Source organism: Stegodyphus dumicola, chromosome 6 (assembly GCF_044657685.1).
Source record: "Stegodyphus dumicola isolate Sdum_Otavi_A_Nest chromosome 6, ASM4465768v1".
Taxonomy (NCBI): Eukaryota; Metazoa; Arthropoda; class Arachnida; order Araneae; family Eresidae; genus Stegodyphus; species Stegodyphus dumicola.
The window spans coordinates 19,170,172-19,191,154 of NC_140773.1; the positions used below are offsets into that span (position 1 = coordinate 19,170,172).

Genomic DNA, 20,983 nt, shown 5'->3' on the forward strand with positions numbered 1-20,983 from the left:
CACTAATATCAACCTCGCAGCAGTTCAGAATACAAAATTCCAATTTTACTCCTATGAATTATTAAAAAAAAATTTTTTTTGGTTTTTCTTAACAATTTATTTTTAAATTTGCTTTCCGTTTTTAGTCTTTATTTAGTTTTACGAAATGTACAGGCGCGGTAAGATGGCTTTCCCGGAAAGCAGTTTTAGGATTGCCATAAAATGGCAAGGAAAAGAAGGCTTGCCACATTTGGCGAGAAATCGGCGATATGCCATGGACGGATGGAGAACCTTCTGGAACGAATTCTTACCGGCTTAGCTCAGAATGTTCTCGAACACAAGCCGAAAGCTATATAAACCCTGCTGGTCCGCAGTCAGTTAGTATCGAGAGTGTGTAAGTGCTTCCGCTAGCGAGTTGATAGTCAGTCATTGACCGAGTGTTTCGAAGTCTAGCGCAGAGTTGGTCGTCAAGTGCATCGAGAGAGTCTTTTAGTATATCGCGAGTTAGCAAATCGTCGAATTTTCTCTTACAATGTGTTGAGCTCCGAGTCGAGAGCTGTACTCTTGTGTATCGTCGAGTGCATCGCGAGTTGTAGCGTGGAGAGTCTCGAGAGTAAGTGGAGTTCAGAGAACGACCGAGCAGAGTCGGGATCTGTACTTTGATGCCTTTCAGTGAAGTTGTCTCCATCATTATTGCCTGACAGTGTGAAGGTTGTGTCGCTGATTGTTCCAGCGTGTTTATAGTAGATCTTCGACGACTGTAAAACGTGACTTTGGAGCTGGCCTGATCAGTATTGGCTAAATAAAGTGTGTTTCGATACTTCATCAAGTGTCGTCGTTATTCACTCCAAATCTACGAACCCCGTACGAACGTTAAGGAAGAAAATAACGTAACAACTGGTGTCAGAAAAGAAAAACGTAACATTATGTTAACCCTCTGAATAATCTTAAGCCCTTACATTTACTTAAACAATACCTGAAAAGTTGAAAAAAATGCTTAAGCTGTTGTTCTTTTCTTTTCAAATTGGGGGGGGGGTAATGAACGCGAGTATTAAAAAGTTATAATTATGTACTTTATCTACTAACTATATAAGGTATTTCTCCCACTTTAGCGTGCCTTCATGCTGGTAGCATGCTGGGCCAGCATTTCAGAGGTCAATGGTTCGATTCCCGGCGAAGGCGGTTGCGTATTTTTCATCTTTTCTGCTTCCAATTAACCTAATGACTATACGGTGGTGCCCGAACTAAAAAAATGTTGGATGAGGTTTCTCCACACCCAGGATTTGGTGATTGGGTCCCCTGAAAACCCCAGTTGCAGTTTAAAAAGGGGAGTATATGAGGTATTTCTCCCACTTTCCTAGCGTGCCTTCGTGGTGTAGTGGTTCTGCACGCTGGGCCGGTATTCCAGATGTCCGTGGTTCGATTTCCGGCGAAGGCGGTTGCTTATTTTTCATCTCTTCGGCTTTCAAAAAAATCCTAATGTCTCTACAGCTTTTATTCTTAAAATGTCTTAAATTTAAATATAAAATTTCTTTTATTCTTAAATTAATTTAAAATTTCTTAAAATTTCAAGTTTTGCTTTAATTAAAAACTTATCTTTGCTTATCTTAAACTTTATCTAATTATCTTAAATTTATCTTATCTTATATATATAATATAACTTATATATATATATATAAGATAACATAAAGTTTATCTTATCTTAACTTATCTTAAACTTATCTAATTAACTAATTTGCTTTAATTAAAATCTTATTTTTTTAAGAATAAAAAAAAAGTTTAAAAAAAGTGTTTTTTTTTTTTTTTTATTTTTATTATGTAAACCTTTCAAGAACTTAGATTCGAATTCGAATTTAAAAAATTTAGTTTTACTTCTATTCATTTTACTTCTACATAAAAGTTTGACCAGTATTTTTAAATTTTATCTGAGACTGAAAAGGGAATTACTTCACGTATTTGTAAAAAGTAAGATTGTTTAAATTCCATAAACCCCTACATACCGCACCTCAAATATAGTTGTAAAATTTTGATTCTTTGCAGCTATAAAGTTCTAGTTAATTTACGTGTCCTTGGCTACAAGAACCTTAAGGAAGTGTCTAGGTACTATTCGCTGGTCCTTTTACAACTAAAAAAATATAAGTCCAAAGAAGGGTTAAAGTAACCTTTTACTGACCCAAATGCTAACAGATGGTCCCGCTCGTGCTTACAGGAAAGCCTCCACTTGGGCTTTAACTTAAAATAGAAAATAAGAAACTAAACTAATTCTAACTAGTTAAACTTTATCCGAAGCTATACAAGGATAACTAAACGAGTTGGCCTGGTATTAGACCTCACCGGAGAATGCTAACAGGCACGTAAGACTACGGCCGTACTTAGTAAAATAAGCTTAAAGCAACGACGTGGCCCGAAGGCAGAACACGCTCTACTGAGAATTTTAGAGCTTTTCTACCGAAGAGACTACTGACCATTAAATACTGGTTCTATTTGCATTTACGTAAAACGGGATACTGAAATCTCATTCTGGAAGGGAGTTCTAGATGGAAAACAAGAACTTACAGGAAAGGGCTTCAAAAGTAAAAATAACTATTAGAAAATTAAAATAATCCCTATACAGTCTTGAACTTATTGAGGCAATCTAGAAGTGCAGGTCATAATTTAGAAAAAAAATCTAAGAAAAATTCTTAGATTCGAATTAAAAACAAAACAAAGTATTTAATGACGAAACAAAGTATTTAATGACACGAAAGTAAAAATTACTTTCGTGTCATTAAATACTTTGTGGTTAAGTTAACTGCATAATAAATTACGCATGTAAAAGCTCTTAGACTTGTTAAGATTCATAAATGTCCACCACCTGACACCATAAAAATGAATTTATGACCCACTTATGAAAAGATGGAATTGTTTCAAGTTTAAATTCCTAATCACAGCCTATGTTTTCAATTTTATAACAACCACAAGAGAGTGCTGGAAATAACGCGATTATTTCATATTGAATTTGTAGATTTCATTTTAAACTTTAGGCTAAAACTAATACCTGGGATATGTTCTAAGGTTGTACTGCAAAGACTGTTAATCCCTTTGCTTAAATCTAAGTTTTCTTACTTCCCTAAAATTGTGTGAAAAGCTGATAACTAGTATCTTAGCACCGAATAAAGGATTTTTATGTGTGTTGCTACTTCCATCTAATTTCCTAACTTTTATTCTTAAAATTTCTTAAATTTAAACACAAAATTTCTCTTATTCTTAAATTAATTTAAAATTTCTTAAAATTTCAAGTTTTGCTTTAATTAAAACCATATCTTTGCTTATCTTTATCTAATTATCTTAACTTTATCTTATGTTATATATATATATATATATAAGATAACTTTATATATATATATAAAATAAAGTTTAGATAAGTTTAGATAGCTTTATCTTATCTTATATATATATATAAGATAACTTTATATATATATATATAAGATAAAGTTTAGATAGCTTTATTTTATCTTATATAAACTTTATCTTAACTTATCTTAAACTTTATCTAATTAACTAATTTGCTTTAATTAAAAATTTATTTTTTAAGAATAATTTATTTTTTATTATTATGTAAAAGTTTCAAGAACTTAGATTCGAATTCGAAAAATTTAGTCCTACTTCTATTAATTTTACTTCTACATAAAAGTTTGACCAGTATTTTTAAATTTTATCTGAGACTGAAAAGGGAATTACTTCATATATTTGTAAAAAGTAAGATTGTAAGCACAAATGAGCATTAGCAATAGATTTTATTTATTAATAGCAACATTTATTTTTAATGTGAGAATCAACTGCTTATTTTCATTTATCGTTTTTACATAAAAATCACATATTAAGTGGAAGCAATTCCTACCTCTGTAGCTCAACCTGTATGTTATCGATAAAGTTTATAGTCCAGTTACTTTCTGAAATAACTAGATAGCTTGGTTCAAATGTGTAAATAAATCAATAATTCCACTCTTTTATTAGTTATGTCATAAAATAAATAATTATTCTATTACTTAAATAATGGCAGACAATTAAAGTATGAAATAAACAGTTTAACTCAATTATATAGCTTATAAAATATTACGTATACAAATACATAAAAAATCATTTGAAATGACATGTGAAGTGCCTATAACATTATTTCTAAAACAAAAACTGTTTTTGTTGACATAGATCTGGCATCACTTCTATCAGCTTCAGGCACTGAGATGCAGATTATAAGCCCCACAGAAGCTTAAGAGGGAGATTCATTTTATCATTCATTTTATCCCCTTCAGCTTGAGTTTTCGAAATTTTTTATCTTCTATTTCCCTGTATACATTTATTACATTAAAAAACAGTTTTCAGACATTCTGTCCAATTTTACCTTCCGAAACATAGTTATCTTAAACATAATATATCGACAGGCCCATAGCATTTCAAAAAAAATTTGATGTGTGCACCACATGACTTCCTTGTGCGGAATATTAAATTATACGCATTTTTTCTTGCATTTTACTTAAACTTATTAGATTGAATTAAACCTACTTCGCCGACAGCGCATAAACCACAATAGAATAAATGCATTCTTTAAAATTCACTTTGATTACCATAGCGACACTCTGGCGCTAGGTTTACTTAACAGTATTATATTTCGTTCATATTATAACTTAGAATGCACAAAATTTATATCATTTAAAGAATTATCTAATCGTTGGCGCATGTTCTATTCAAATACTATAAAAAAGCTAGAACGATGTATAAAAGAAATTAAGCAAAGAAAACAAAATAGAAACAGTTTTTCACAGACGATTGAGTATTTCTCATTCAATTAATTCAGTTTTCCCTTCGCGACAAGGAAAAAATACATAAAAACTCAAAATATATGTATTAAAAATTATGAAGTAAATCTTAAACACTTATTTCCTCGAAAAAATTCCAGAAAGGATTAAGCATGATTTAAATAATAAATGAAGGCGTTATCTTTGTTGTTGCGAAGCTAAGATTGGCAACAAATCCGCTACTCAGCTGTTTCAAATGTAAACAAGAGCAATGGCCGCTATCAAATAAGGCTTAGCGGCACTTAAACAATTTTAAAATTGTTGATAATTCTAAAAATATTGCACACAGATTTACTAAAGGCATAAAATCCTTAAACGGAAGATAAAAACAACATAATTCAATCATTTTTAAAGCAAAAAATGTACAATTTACAAACATATAACAGTAAAGAAACTGAGATCACTGAGCCGGGTAAGAGTGGATATATTTATAAATATATTTATATACGTTTGGTGCGGCCGATTGAAACCAAAATACGAGGTGAACATACATCTACATGTTGCAGTAGTCTTATATACAAAATTTCAACGTTCTGAGGCTACTCGTTTTTGAGTTACGCGTGATACGTACGTACATACGTTCGTACAGACGCCACGAAAAATTCTCTTCAGAATTCATTTTAAAGCATTTTTTTTTTTTTAGTTTTTTTTAGTTTTTTTGGAGGAAAAGAGTCTTTTATTCTTTCCTTACGTACAGATATCACGCAAAAACATCGTTAAATTGCATTCGAAAGCGGTGAAAATGGATATTTTCGTTGAAATATGCTGCCTGAAGCTTTTCGCGATTACAATACTTCCTTTTTACTTCGTACAAGGAAGTAAAAACTGTATTTTTATTGTCATTCTTGTGAACAAACTACACGTACTTTACTAGTAGCATTATTTAACCTTGTTTTTTTCGACAAGTACCTTATTATCAGTTTGAGACGAATTACTCATTGCAGTCAAAACAAACGGGATGGATCATGTCGGTTATTTTACACTTTAACGGAGTGTAGATCGTTATTCCTGCCGACCAGTCGCTATATTGGTTAGCGCTGCTAACTGCCGTGCTGAAGGGTCCGAGCTCGAATCCAGGAGAAAGCATGGATGTTTGTAGATGTATTGTGTCCGTACGGCATGGGGAACTCTAGATATGCGGCAAGACAAAGTCCTCTCGAGAGGTTGGTGATAAGCAATTTTTTTCTGAACTTGAACTAGTAAACGGTTAATAGTCAACAAGCGATAATAAATTAATATTGCCTTGTTTAGAGCATAACTGTAAAGGCGATTAAATGTTTGAAAAAAAGAAACATAAAGTATTGTAGAGTCATTAGGCAATTTGGAAGCAGGAAAGATGAAAAATGAGCAACCGCCTTCGCCGGGAATCGAACCGCGGACCTGTGGAATATGCGCCCAGCGTGCTGACCACTACACCACGAAGGCACGCCGAGAAGGCGGGGGGGATATACCCTATAGTATCAATTTTGACCTTGCTGGGATTCGATCTTTCAATTGCGAAATGGCGATGAAAACTATTTACACAAAGAAAGTGTGTGTGGCTTAACACGATAATGAATCCTTTATAAATTGATTGTGTGTTTTAAAATGTTATGTTGATTAATTTGTGCTAAAAGTATTCTAATCACTTAACTATGTTTGCATTACTAAAAAGTGTATTTACAAAATCATCTATTGATTAGTGAAATACTATTTTAATACTCAATTTTACTAATTATCAGTCGTAATTGCATCGGGGACCATTCGCAAATTATTTAATATTATTTTACTTCATTTTATTCCATAATTCGATACCAAATGATACGATAACAGTTATTTTCATTTGTCTCGTCCCCTTTAAGGTCGAACATTGTAGAAAAAAAATTGTCTCTTAATATCTTTCACATAAAAATTATTCTTCTACTGCTAAACATTTAAACAGTATTAAAATAGTTAGTATTAATACCATTTAAAGTTTCAATTAAAGCTTCAATAATGAGATAAGATTAGCATTAAATGTTATGAATTGCGAAGAAAAAAATAGAGGTAACATGTTCCACTAGGCACGCTTCTATTAGAATGGTGTCGATTTTCAGAAGCCGCATTTATTCCAACCCACAAACGCCGACGCGTTCTATTCTCATCGGTCCGGAGTTTATTTACATTTTTCACTAAATGTGGCCCAGTATCTGGTTACTCTATGCATTCAGCATTTCAAGTAGGGAAACTTGTACTACGTATACTCTTTCTGATGTTTCAGAGTGATGCTCATTAATATATATTTATTGGAATACACTGACTACCAATAAGTATTTGGACACCTGTGATAGAAAAGAAAAACTAAATTCAAAATCAGTAGTTGGTAGAGCCTCCACGAGAGGTATTTACAGCGTGGACCCTCCGGGGCATACTTTCCAAAAATCTTTGTATGACAGCTAGTGGTATTTTCTTCCACTCGGCTTGGAGAAGACATAGAAGTTCCTTCACTGATTTTGCACAGGTAGTGCATCCCTGAATTCGGCGATGCAACTCGTCCCAGAGGTTCTCGATAGGGTTCAGGTCTGGTCTCTGGGCAGGCCAGTCAATTCGATGAACTCCATTGGCACCATACCAAGCCTTTGTTAACGTCGAAGCATGACAACTGGCATTGTCGTCCTGAAAGTAACAGGGGTCCAACCCGTAAAACTGCCACAACGTAGGAAGTAAATTGTCATCCAAAATAGTGCAGTAGGCATCGGAGTGGAGCTTACCATGAATGGGGACCAAGGGTCTCAGCCCATACCAGGAGAAACACCCCCAGACCATAATTCCACCTTCGCCGAACTTGACTGTTGGCACAATGCACTCTGGCAGAAGACGTTCTCCAGGTAAACGCCAGACCCAGACCCTGCCATCCGAACGGTAAAGGGTGAACCTTGATTCGTCACTCCAAAGAACCCGTTTCCACTGATCTACGGTCCAGTTTCGATGTGCTTTGCTCCACATTAACCGAGCAGCGCGATTAGACTTTGTGATCAAAGGCAGATTTGCTTCTTTACGGATGGTATTCATTGAAACAATACTCAAGGATGCCTGTTGAAACTCCTCGCGGATGAGGGCCATCGTTTGGGGGCGGTTCTTCCGAATTGCTCTGGACAGCAGTCGTCGGTCTCTATCTTCCAATTTCGTTGGTCTGCCGACTCGGGGCACATTCCGACAATCACCCCTCACCTTCCACTTCTTAATCACATAGGCTACTGTCGACATTGGGTATTTCAGATCGCTAGATATGTCCCTTAAGGATCGGCCACATTTGTAATCCCCGATAATTATACCTTTCTCGAAATCAGAGAGCTCCGAACTGCGAGGCATCTTGCATGAGACTAAAGTCGATGCTGTTTCCTACACGATATATACCGGCGAAGTCTGTGGCGTACCTTGGGACGACAGATATCGTCATTTGCATAGGTGCCCAAATACTTATTGGTAGTCAGTGTAATATCTACATTGTGCACAATTTGTAAATACAGTAAACACCCCTTAATACCTTAATACGAACTCGCTTAAGGCGAACATCGGTTAATGTTAACAAAATTTAAGTTCCGGCAGCGATGTATATGGTCTTAAGGAGATTTTACCGGTTAACACGAAATTCGGTTAACACGAATTACGAACCATTTTTTAGTCCATTGCGTCGTTGAATTTTGCCATTTAACACGAACTTTCAAAATTCTTCATATTTTTTTTTCCTGCTGTTTCTGCTTGAGCAGCGCTTAAAAATGTTCTGTCCTGTTTAATTGAAAATCCGTTTTGACACTGGGCCGGAGTAAAACCCATAAAATACATGACCTTAAGTTTAACCAAAGTGAAGATTCACTTTCCTGTCCCTTATGTAATAGTCGTTTTCAATCTTTTGGATCAAGGCGAAGGTCTGATCACAAAGTTTTCTTTGGTCCCACTTGGCAAGGCCCACCAGCGACCGAGCGGTAAAGTCGCTGAACACTGGTATTTCGGTCCGAGGTTCGAATCCCGCGGAACGGGCTGGCTGCATGAGCGTTTTCGTGGCCAGTTTCCCTTAAAGTTCTCCACGAAGGCATCCCTCCCCTTAGGCAGATAGCCCTAGTGTGATTTGTCATAATTAAATGCAACACACTACCACCATCCACTTGGCAAAAAAGACACTGAAGATGCATAACCGGAATTAATTCACTATTCCGTTAAGTTTCGAATGTAAACAAATGTGACTGCTATGTTAAAACAAATTAGGCTTAGTCGCACTTAAACAACCTTTAAATTGTTGATAATTTTACAACTATTGCATTCAGGTTAATTAGAGCCATAAACACCTTAACCGGAAGATAAGAATAACATAATTCAATCATTTTTAAAGCAAAAAATGCACAATTTACCAACAAATAAGAATAACAAAAAACTGAGCTCACTGAGCCGAGTAACAGAGTGGCTATATATATATATATATATATAGTATATTAATATATATTTATATTAATATGTATTTATATTAATATATATATATATATATATATATATATAATATTTGTAATAATAAAATTCCGTAGTCAAGAATACACTTAAAATTCTAACTGTATGTTCTTTTCATTTTTAATGGCCACGGTCTCTTATTTCAAAGTACGTGGAATTAAATCCACAGCCCACAATAGTCAAGTTGTTTTTTTCCCGCTTTTTCTACACGTACAGTTATAGAATGTTCTGGAAATATTTAAAGCGAACTGCATTGGCTGACCAGGCTGACGTCATTTCTTGGAAGCTCCGCCTTTCCAGAGCCTATAAAAGAACTCGCAAAAGAATATCGGGGGCTTTTTCTTTAATGTAACGATGCAGTAAACTTCATACAAAAAGTTATTAGTAATTCTTTTTTATTTACTCCGGAAATATGATTTTGTAACTGCTATTTCTCCTGACCAATAATAAATGGATCCTGTTTTTTAAACTTATCGTCTGATAATTTAAGCTACGACTACATCTATATTTCTTCACCAATCTATTTATTCTGGCCAAAAGCTGGTACATTACATATATATATATTTATAACAGAGTGGGTATATATATGTATATTAGTTATTGTTTCGCCCTAACATATGTAAAGAGATTTTTTCTCGCAATTTACCCCGATTGTTTCTTCATAAAATATGGTTTTTAGTTTTTGCTAAATATATACAATATTATTAAAGTGAAGGTTTGCTACCATTGGCATGCTGGAGTTTGGAATTATTTAAATAAAAACAGAATATAATCGAATTCATTTTATATTTGTAGCATTACTTGAAATTTCTGTAACCATTCATTTCTTCTTCCGTAGGTACTCTCATCAGAGAACGCAAATTATACCACACTGGCTCAGGTTACTCAGTAGTAACTCCTGATACCTTTCGTCTCCTAGCCATGTCTCCGCCTTTGGAACGCCAAATGTTATTAACCAATGAAGAAGCAATAGTTAGGTTACACGGCATTGCCTATGCCGTAGACGATGGCCGAACTGCGTGCACACAAACTCAGCAACAAGAGATGCTTACAGCTTGGTCTTCTGCTGAAAGGATTTTGGAACCAAGAAAACAAGGTAATGTCACATAGTTACAAGAAGCTGCGAAATGAATACAATGAATTTGTTCGAATAATAATAATTACTTGTTTATAAGAGATTTCAGTTCTGTTTTAAAACACAGTTCAAAATTTACAAAAAATGTAATTACGTTAGACTGTGGAAAGACAATTGTAATATGTTCCCGTCTGGTATTTTACAAAAAAAAAAAAAAATATTGGATTGTTCTATCAAATATACACGTCTTTTAAAACGAACAATTTAAATTCTAATTAGACTTAATCCTTTTACTTTTTTTAAGAAGGATGACCAAGCATATAAAGATCACGAAAGGAAATGGAGGTGGCAAGAGAGAGAAAGGGTAGAAAATTTCGGCTTCAGTTTTATGCTTTCCGACACCTTATTAATTTTAGTGTCTTGTCTTTGTAAAGTTATTTTTTTAATTAACCAGTTATTTATAATTTCATCCTTTACAGTAACCTCTGCTTTCTCTTTCTTTACCAGATTGTAAATGAGTTAGCTAGTATTTAAACTTATATTATTCGAATTTTAAGACAGAGCGTGTTCTTGCTGTGCGTGCACACTACGTTTAGTTGCCGGCAGCTTTGGTATTGCGCTATTCGCTGTCGAAAAATTGATTTTGATAATCAGGTTAGAATTACTTATTCAGCTTGGATTTAAATTGTTCAATCTTTTACTACTATTCCACGGTTTAACTTGAATGTAACTGTTCTTTTAGTTTCATCACAAGGAGCTGTAATTGATTTTATCCGCATGAAGAGTGTGTTTATGTTCTAAAGTCTGATCAAATAAAAAGGTTGTTTAAGCCTTTCCTCCACTTCCAGGAAAGCAAATTATCGCTCGATAACTCGCTTCCGGTTATTGGACTAATTATCAGTTTTATATCAAGTAAAACCTCATATCTTAATAATATCAAAGAATTAAAATTGATTATACTGTAAATTAAAATTTCTTCTACATATTTAATAATGAAAATTTTCGAATCTTCCTCACTTAGCTTGTCGTAAATTGAAATGCATTAATAATATGGTTTAAAAAAATACGAGTAAGAAATAATTTTAAATACCAGTTTCTCATATAACTGAAACACCATTAAAATGCAGCGAATATGCGGTAGATGCGATTTTAAGGTGGAATATTCAAACGAAATGCATGCTGTTTTTTATAAAATGTAAAAGTTTCCTAAGTATTCGTTAAACATAAAATTTTACTTTTTCGCTCTTCAGTAATGTTTATGAACCTCAATTTTTATAAAATCTGGTATAAACTATTTAAAAATTTTCTCTGTATTCCTCAAAATTTTGTTCATTCAAAGAAATTATAAACGTTTCGTATCAAGACTAGTCTGTACCTCCTTGATGTGCATGTGCTTTGCATGTGAAAATTATTAATGATTAAGTTACGAAAACGTGAACTTAAACTTTTCCTGAACTGAAACTTTAAGCTTTTCCCATTAAAATCACTTTATTTTAAAAATCAATGAGGAAAACGTATCTTTCTGTCTATACTGAAACTGATACAGTGAATTTTACATATGTTCATGGAAACTAACATCTGTGTATCACTTCTTAAACTCAGTCATAGCTGTTAGTGTTTAGAAAGTGCTTATTTGAACAGATTACAACTGTTTATAAGTTTTCAACTGTTAAATACTTTGTAATATCCTACCTAAGATAGAGTTCCTAGAAAGCTAGAATACTGAAGATCTATGAATCGACTGTTCGCTGAGTTTTTGTTGCTTAAGTAACAACTCCAAAGAAGGGTTAAAATACCCTTTCATTCTAACTCAAAATAGATGCACAGATGGCCCCTCTTGGGCGTACAAGAGGCCTCCACTTGGACTCTAACTCAAAATAGAAAATATAAAACTAAACTAATGCTAGATAAATTGAATCAGCCGAAGCTGCACAGAATCAAACTCGCTTATTTGGCTCTTAATTAAAGATCACCGAAGTATACTAGCAGATAGACTTAAGTACGGCCGTAGAATAGCAAGCTTTAACTATTAGCAACAAAGTGGCCGAAAGGCAGAACACGCTTTCCTCCTGAATTAACTCAGGCCTCAGCTTAAATACCAGTTTCTACCTTATTTGCAGAAAGCGTAATACTGATAACTCATTCTGGTAGGAAAACGTAGGTGGGAAATTAAAAAGGTAAAAAAATAAAATTAAATATTAGCAAAATGAAATAAATCCGCTAGAACGTTTATGAACTAAACTGATATGCATGCCTCAAGTATATGTAAAATATAAAAAATACGATGTCTTTACGCGAACGATGGATACGCGAACAGGCAACCTCTATAATTAACTTTCCGCAATTTCAGGATCTTCGCCCTAGACCAGTACTTTCGAGAACATTCGGGTATGTTACGTAACCGCTGCTATAAATGAAGAATTCGCGCCATTTTTCGTCAGATTGCTTTTCTCCGCCTGCCGCTGTAACACCTTTTTGCTTCGGCTCTGTCTTTGTTTGAATAGTATGACGCAGTAAATTTAAAGTTAATCGTATTCAGTCTAAATTATTATCGCATATGTAATCTTGAATAATCTGCCATTTGCATTGAATAAAGAAATGGAGTTAAAAAGTTAAATTCTTCTGTGTCCTCGTTGGCTGTCTTACTTACACTCAGCAACGACAATGTCCGGAATTCTGATGCCAAGTTTCGTCATTGATGTGCCTGACTGCCACAATATTACATATATATATTTCTAACAAATAGATAGGGTGTTAACAAAATTACCTATTACAACTTCAAAGTGTGACAGAACAAGCCAAAAGTAACAATTTTCGTAAGATGATACGTGGTGGAATTTTACACGTAAATGCGAAGAACACGGAAAACGAAAAGTCATTTTAATCACGCATACTTACAAGAAACAGTGTTTGTGATTTAAAAAGTTTTTGCAAATAAACGAACACCAACTGCAATACATGCATCATAACAATAATGAATCTCGTTGGGACGCATTCCTGAAAACCTATTCGCCAGAATTATCGTCTCTGCTACAGAAGAATGTGAGATGCTGGGCATTTTCCAAAGTGTATGCCAATCACTTCGTATTCGTTGTGATGCATGAGTTTCAGTTGAAAGTTGTTCAGTTGGGCAATTTTTGTATCAAACATTAACTCTTGTAAACGTATGTAATAATGATTTTAAAAGGATTTTCTTTTTCTATACCTGTTACTTTGTCCGTGTATACATTTCACACACCGTATTTAAAAATTTATTAATTTTGTCAAGTTCTGTCACATCTTAAAGCTATGGTGGACTTTGTATTTGGTTTAAAAATCTCTATGTTTGAGTATGAGTATTATTCATTTATTAAGTATGAGTGTTATTCTTGAGTATGTGAAGTGAGTGTTATTGTGTCTTTTGAATTTTCAGGAGTTCCACTTGGGAAATTAAAGAGGTGCCATTCTTTAAAGTTGTTACGAAGCAGAGATAAAGAGAAATTATCCAGGAGTAACTCCTTCAAGTCTACTGGCACAAGTCCAGGACCGAATCATGATTTCAAAAATGAAATAGAAAACATCGAGACCATCAAAAGTAATAATTTCTTTTATAAAATGCATTTTCAACAAAATGTGTTTAAAGCAGGTAATTCCAATGCCTTTTTAAACACCCACAGGTCGTTTTATGATACTTACGTAACTTGGTTTTCTTTCATCCTTGAAGCCACTTGCATCTTTTTATACTGAAAGTACAATTTTAGTCCATAGTTATATTTCGATTATGTGTTTGTTTTATTTATCAAACTGATATAGATTCTCACTAAGTAGCTCTTTTTCTGTTAATCAATGGGAAATAATTGCCGTATGTAATAAAACGTAGGAATTAATTGCTGATGTAGTTTACTTTATTGCATTTACTGATAAATTGCGTTCGTATTACTGCCAAGATCCTTAAATTAGTTTTTGGGCTGCTATGTTTTCTTGCATTAAACTTAAAGGAATTTTAAAAACTAACTTATAATCTAAGTTCTCTTGGATTAAATTAAAGGGAATTTTTAAATGTTATTTTTAATATCTTATATGAAGTTTACTAAAACTTTTAACCTATAGTTTGTACAGGGTACACATTTTTTCAAACAAAATAAAAAGTCTCAGACGTAAAATTTGTCAGTCAATTTAGATTATTGAATTATTTTTACTTGATTATTTTAATATAATTTAATTAATATTTTTTTATTTCTTCCAATAATTTTCTCACGTTCGCAGTGCTATTGCACTTTTGTTTATTTATTTTATTAGTGCTATAATTTACTTGTGTAAGCTTTACGGTATATTTTGTGGAACATGAGGCGATAGAATTAAAGGTAACATAAAAAAGTGGGCACAGTAATGATGATATACCGTATATACCCGCGTATAAGTCGAGATATTTTGGACAAAAAAAAAGACTTCAAAGTGGGGGGTCGACTTATACGCGGGGCCATAAAAAATTAAAAGAATCTGAAGTTCAAAAATTTCTTTATATAATGCAGTTGTTTTCTTTCCGCACTCAAATTGGACGACTTATCAAATAAGTCACTTACTTGAAGTAATTTCATGACTTAAATTATGTGACGAACTAATCACAGAGTTTCATACTTTAACTAGAGTAAGTTTCGATTAAACCAAAGAATTTTCGGCCCCCGAACAACCGATCAATATCGAGCAATAAAAAAGTTTCGCCAACACGCCAAGAAAAGAGAAATTCAGATAGTTTTTACGTATGTATAAGCCTTTATAATAGTTATTGTTCATTCATGAAATAATTCTGTTAACAGGCGTACACGTCAAAATTTAAAAAAATAGCCCACGCAATAATTGAACAGTTTTGAATATATATGTATGATGACGAGCCAATGACGACAGAAGAGTTCTATGAAATGTTTGGCGAATCTGACTATGCATCGGACGTTGAAGGATTTTGATTTTGGATTTATTTACCAAGGTATTTTTTATCGTATGTTTACTTTTTTTTCCTCAGATGATTTTGAATAAGTGTAGTACTTAAAAATTTTTTTTCGAAGTTTCTCGATCAATTTCGGAAGTGGGGGGTCGACTTATACGCGGGTTTCTTATTTTCTACGAATTTTTTATGTCGAAGTGGGGGGGGGTCGACTTATACGCGGTATCGACTTATACGCGAGTATATAGGGTACATTTTTATTTATCATTCATTCACATAAAACTGAACTTGGACTGTAAGTTACGTTATCTACAATTATAATGTACTCATGTTTTCTATCATTATTTATATAAAACTGCTTTTAAGTTCATTTGTTATGCTAAGCAACTGCTACTATCTTGAAGTTTTTGTTTTATGCTATAATAACTCTCTGGAGTCTTCTGGCTTCTTTTTTAATCGCAGTCGTAGGAATTCTTTCAGAAGTCAGGTATTTAAGTATTCTTTTGCAGTAAGATATGATAATGCAATTGTATATCTACTTTAGGTTGTATACCATATTTTATGTATTTTTCAATATTTTCAATTGGCGTATCTAACGTCTAGTCTTCACAGCGTTAAACATAGCAGTAAACAGCATCCTACAAGTAGCCATAAAATGCGATATTTGGAGGCCGAAATATAGTGCAAAAGGTCATTTATTTAATGCAATAAAGTGTAAAACGAGAAACTTGTCAAGAATCTAGTTAATCAAGAATCTAGTATTCCTAACTGCGTATATAAATATAATTAAATTCACGTATTTTTAAATTCCTACTATTAGCTCACACTCTCTCTATATCTTGTTCAAATTTTCAGTCTTTAATAAAGTACTTTTTATTTATACTTTTATTATTACTTTTTATTTATTCACTTAAGTTCATATACATTTTTTAAACTTGTAGTGGATGACACCTGAAGTTGATACAGTTTCTTCACATATTAAAGACAATTCCTACTTATTTATTCCTGTTTATCGGAACTAAAGATAGGCTGTTTTTATTAAATATATTATAAGACTTGCATGACCGTTTATTAGGAATTCTCAAGCACAGTAAAAATTAATTTTATAACAATTTATAAATAATAGTACTTGACTGTGATAAGTGGCAACAGTAAGACAGAGTTCTAAAGCTTTTTAAAGTGTATAGAATTAAAGAATTGTAGTTTTATAGAGCTGGATGAGGCGGATGTGATGTTCCATTATGGAGCAAAAATTCTCCACATATTTCTATACTAACGTTATAATAATATATGTTTAAAATATAACCCTTAAAATGTCCCTTGCTTATTAAAATAAGTAAATAGCACTGTAGATCATGCAGTAATATATCTAAGACGAAACCTCTGCACAGCAGGTCAAGCATACGTCGCCTTGAATCGTGTGAAATCATTAGATGGAATATTAATTGAAGAACTGTGTAGAGTTCCTCACTTCGGAATTCTAAGTTAATGTTGGAAGTGAAGAATCTAAGAACTGATAAGCGAATAATCGCTTGAGTTCGGTGACAAGAAACAACAAGATAGAAGGGTAACTAACCTTTTATTATTCCAATAAGATTTAACAAAACTCCGCCTGGGAGTGTACAAGCAAAGCCCGCACTTGGACTTGAACTTAAAAGACTAAGAATTAAACTAAAACTAAGATTAACTAAAGAAGTATAGCCGAAGCTATCAAGGTTCAAACTGAGTTGGCCCTTTAACTTATTTGACTACGAAGCTTAGCAAGGGCCTGAGTACGGCCGAGCGTAATAACAACTTTAAGAGAGAGAGTGGCCAAAAAGGCAGAGGCGCGTAAATCAGAAACTCTGATTCTCTCTGACTCAGTAAGTAACTTCGTGGTTTAAATACCGCTTCTCCTCATTAAATATTCAGCCAGTTTCCAAAACTACGTTCTGGCCGGAAGTAGTAAGTTGAAGTTAAGAATTTGACAGGAAAGGAACTTTAACTTAAAATTTAAGTGTTAATAAAATTAACGTAATCCTTACAATTGGACTGCTCGAAACTCACTGGAAAGGTTCCTTGCAATAATGAAGCATTACAAGACATGGATAGAATGAGAGATTATCGACGACCATCAGCTTCATATATTGGAAAAGATAATATACTAATAATATCAATAAAAAGTAACTAAAATAAAATTCTTCTTTGCTGACCTAAGTAGGAATCGGATTTAAAAAATTATTTTTATATTACTTGTTATATAATGAGATTGTAAAATTCTATATTCCTTATAGTCATTGCTAAAAGAAAAAGGCACAACAGTAAACAACATTTTTCATTAAAAAAATGTTGTCTCGTATTTTTTTCCTTACACAGTTTTCATTTCAGAGGAAAAGTCGTCATCGATGTTCAGTAAGTGGTTTCGTCGAGGACGCTGGGACAAAAGTCGTCCAAAGTCCAAAGGTACTTCCTCATCTACACAGTTTCCGCCTAGAGATTGGTCAGATCCAGATTATGTCCTGTTTAACTCCAGAGCTACTCAAACCTTGGAACGAACGGATGGAGAACACAGGATTAAAGTACGTAGATTTAACCTTGAAAAAGTTTTAATCCTTTAATTTTCAAACAGCAACAATGATTTGCTGTTTAAAAATTTGACAGTTTTAATTCCCAGCTTATATTTTTTCCAAATGATTTCCTTAGCTCTAAATATTTTTTACGTTATGTCTTTTACGCAAAGAAATATATGCAGCTCACTTGACTGCAGTTACTAATTAAAGCTGGCTTTAAACGAGTTTAACTGCAGGAACAGAAAACAATCTGAAGATACTTTTCTTTAAAACGCTGTTGTGTTGTGTTGGGAATTGGGTGTTGTATGGGACTCCTTGCCACGTTTCGTGGCAAGGAGTAAAAGATTGCTCCTATCGCTGGCAAAAGCCTTGAACACCGTGCATGTGACAGGACGATTTCGCTCAGTTCCGCCCCCGATTTTGATGGAGATTCTCTTTACCCAACCTTTATTATCACAATCATTGGTCATAATTACCTCCATATTATGGAAGTATTTTAAATGACGGAAATGTTCACGTTTTGACAATGTCAAATTTAAGAAAAAATAGTTTTTTATAAATAATGAAATCTAATTTTTTATGCGATTCTTATACTTATATTTGGGAACGTTTTATACTCATTATAAAAAGTAATTTGTAAGAAGTTTGACTTCATCGTACAACAAAAATTGATATTTAATTTCAAAATCTACAGTTTTTGGTATCATTTTCAACTTGCCTTGAGGGATCGTTTGAGTTAGTCAGAATAATTCGAGAATGAAATGCAACAAAATATATATATATAAGTACAACGCACAAGTGTAAGAAAGGTATGTGCTGTCTTACACACAAGTACAAGGAAGGTTCCATATACAAGGTACAACACACAAGTACAAGGAAGTCATGTATCTGATGTGGTAGTGGCTGATGTAGTAATCTGATGTGCTAGTGTCTGATGTAGTAATCTGCTGTGGTAGTGTCTGATGTAGTAATCTGATGTGGTAGTGTCTGTTGTAGTAATCTGATATGGTAGTGTCTGATGTAGTAATCTGATGTGGTATTATCTGATGTAGTAATCTAATGTGGTAGTGTCTGATGTAGCAATTTGATGTGGTAGTGTCTGATGTAATAATATCTGATGTGGTAGTGTCTGATCTAGTAATCTGATGTGGTAGTGTCTGATGTAGTAATCTGCTGTGGTAGTGTCTGATGTAGTAATCTGATGTGGTAGTGTCTGTTGTAGTAATCTGATATGGTAGTGTCTGATATAGTAATCTGATGTGGTAGTATCTGATGTAGTAATCTAATGTGGTAGTGTCTGATGTAGCAATTTGATGTGGTAGTGTCTGATGTAATAATATCTGATGTGGTAGTGTCTGATCTAGTAATCTGATGTGGTAGTGTCTGATGTAGTAATCTGATGTGGTAGTGTCTGATGTAGTAATCTGATGTGGTAGTGTCTGATGTAGTCCACATCAGATTATATTGTTCATATTAATATATGCTATTAATAAAAATAGCCTCTAATATACCATCGGGAAAAAGTAATTCGAATTATTATCTGCTTTTTAGAACTGAAAATAATATTAAAAAAAATCTGAAAGGTTTCAGATTTTAAGCTACGTCCAAAGGGGCGTTTTTTTTTTTTTTTTTTTTTTTGTGTGTGTGTGTTACCTTTATTTAATAAATATCATGTTCTTTGCACTTAAACCATAAAACTGAGTTCAACAGGAATGTCGCAAAATAATTTTAAAATGAGCATATCTTTAGAATTTCCGATACATAGTTCCACGCGCTGGAGATAAAAAGGTTTCCCACCCCCGTAAAGTGTTGCCATTGTTCACTTTTAAATCGTTGAGTTTGTTAATCAAAAATTCGTTAAAGTTTTACAAAATATGAAATCGGTAATAAAACAAATTCCATATTTCAAATTTGGGCTTCCAGATGCCCATATTCACAGTAGGATTACTTCATTCAAGATTGGATGGCTCTAGGTACCGTTGTTTTACCACAATGCGAGAAACATACATAGATTTATGCATATTCTTCATTATTTAATTTCTTTAAATATTACAGAGGGCTCTAACATTTGGTGGCAATAATCTAAAAAGTGATTCGACGCAAAATTCCAAAACGAAAACAATCAGAGACAAAGCCCCTTTGGACTAACAATAAAGTTGGATGTATATATTTTGAGAATTAATTATTGCCTTTTGTTTAAAGTCTTATAAATGGAGAACAAATATTCTAGTATACCTTTTATTAAACAGCTGAAAGGAAAAAAATATATAAAAATATTATCCAAAAAGTCTTGACGTTTTTGAAGATACAGGTAATTTTTAAACCATGTAGCACATACTTCGGATATCTTTTTTTTTCCACGATTGCATAATAATATAAAAGAGTTCCTTCATGAAAAACCTTAGGCTGCCTTAAAAAGTACTTCATTAAAAAAATCTTTCATTTAAATTTATTTTCATGCAAGTAGCGTTCTTCTGGCGGAGAATCATGAAGCAAAATCATTTGCTATATGGTTACAATATGAATGATTCCACAGACAATTTCTTAATCATCAAAAGTCAGATTGTTTATTCATGACAGGATGGCAGATTTTTATTAGTATTATTAACAATTTCTTTCTTTAGCAACAGTTTTGCTTTATTTCGTAAGATCCTATTCGTAGTACATCTTCCCATGCAGAATATGTTTGATCTGAATAAAGTAAACTAGATTAGGGGCATTTTTTCTTGCTGGACTCCACCTCTTTAAGGAAAACATGATAATCTTCTCTTATCTACCTTTCTCCAGATAATAATTTCTAAAGATGGAAGAAGGAATAAAGTAGATTTCGATGCCTGGATTTTTGCCTTCGCATAAGGAATGGTCACTTTTTGATTGACATGCTCCGGGAACACAATTGAAATGTTGTAACAATTCATCTAGGTTTTGCTTTTAGAATTATGTTAGGCATTTCTGGGATGGTTTCGATGATGATCTATTTCCGCGTACGGTTTTGATTGTGATGATACACAGAAACTTCAGAAGAGTAACAAGCTTCGACATGGTGATCTCTACATTCGGAAAGATTTTTTTTAAATGAATAAAATAAAGTGCAAATTATAACTAACAAGAAATAAAATTTTTCTTTTTGTTCAAATTTTAAATCTGTTTTCCCCGAAGTAAT

The 20,983-nt window shown here is 33.3% G+C and overlaps 1 protein-coding gene across 1 annotated transcript in view; it reads left to right on the top strand.

The window, feature by feature from the left end:
- Positions 1 to 20,983, top strand: part of LOC118184078 (uncharacterized) — a 358,399-nt gene that overhangs the window by 296,237 nt on the left and 41,179 nt on the right. The window contains exons 3-5 of the mRNA XM_085818163.1: positions 10,114 to 10,371; positions 13,763 to 13,924; positions 17,639 to 17,829. Of these exons, the coding sequence (XP_085674289.1) occupies positions 10,114 to 10,371; positions 13,763 to 13,924; positions 17,639 to 17,829 (611 nt within the window). The remainder of the gene's footprint in view (positions 1 to 10,113; positions 10,372 to 13,762; positions 13,925 to 17,638; positions 17,830 to 20,983) is intronic.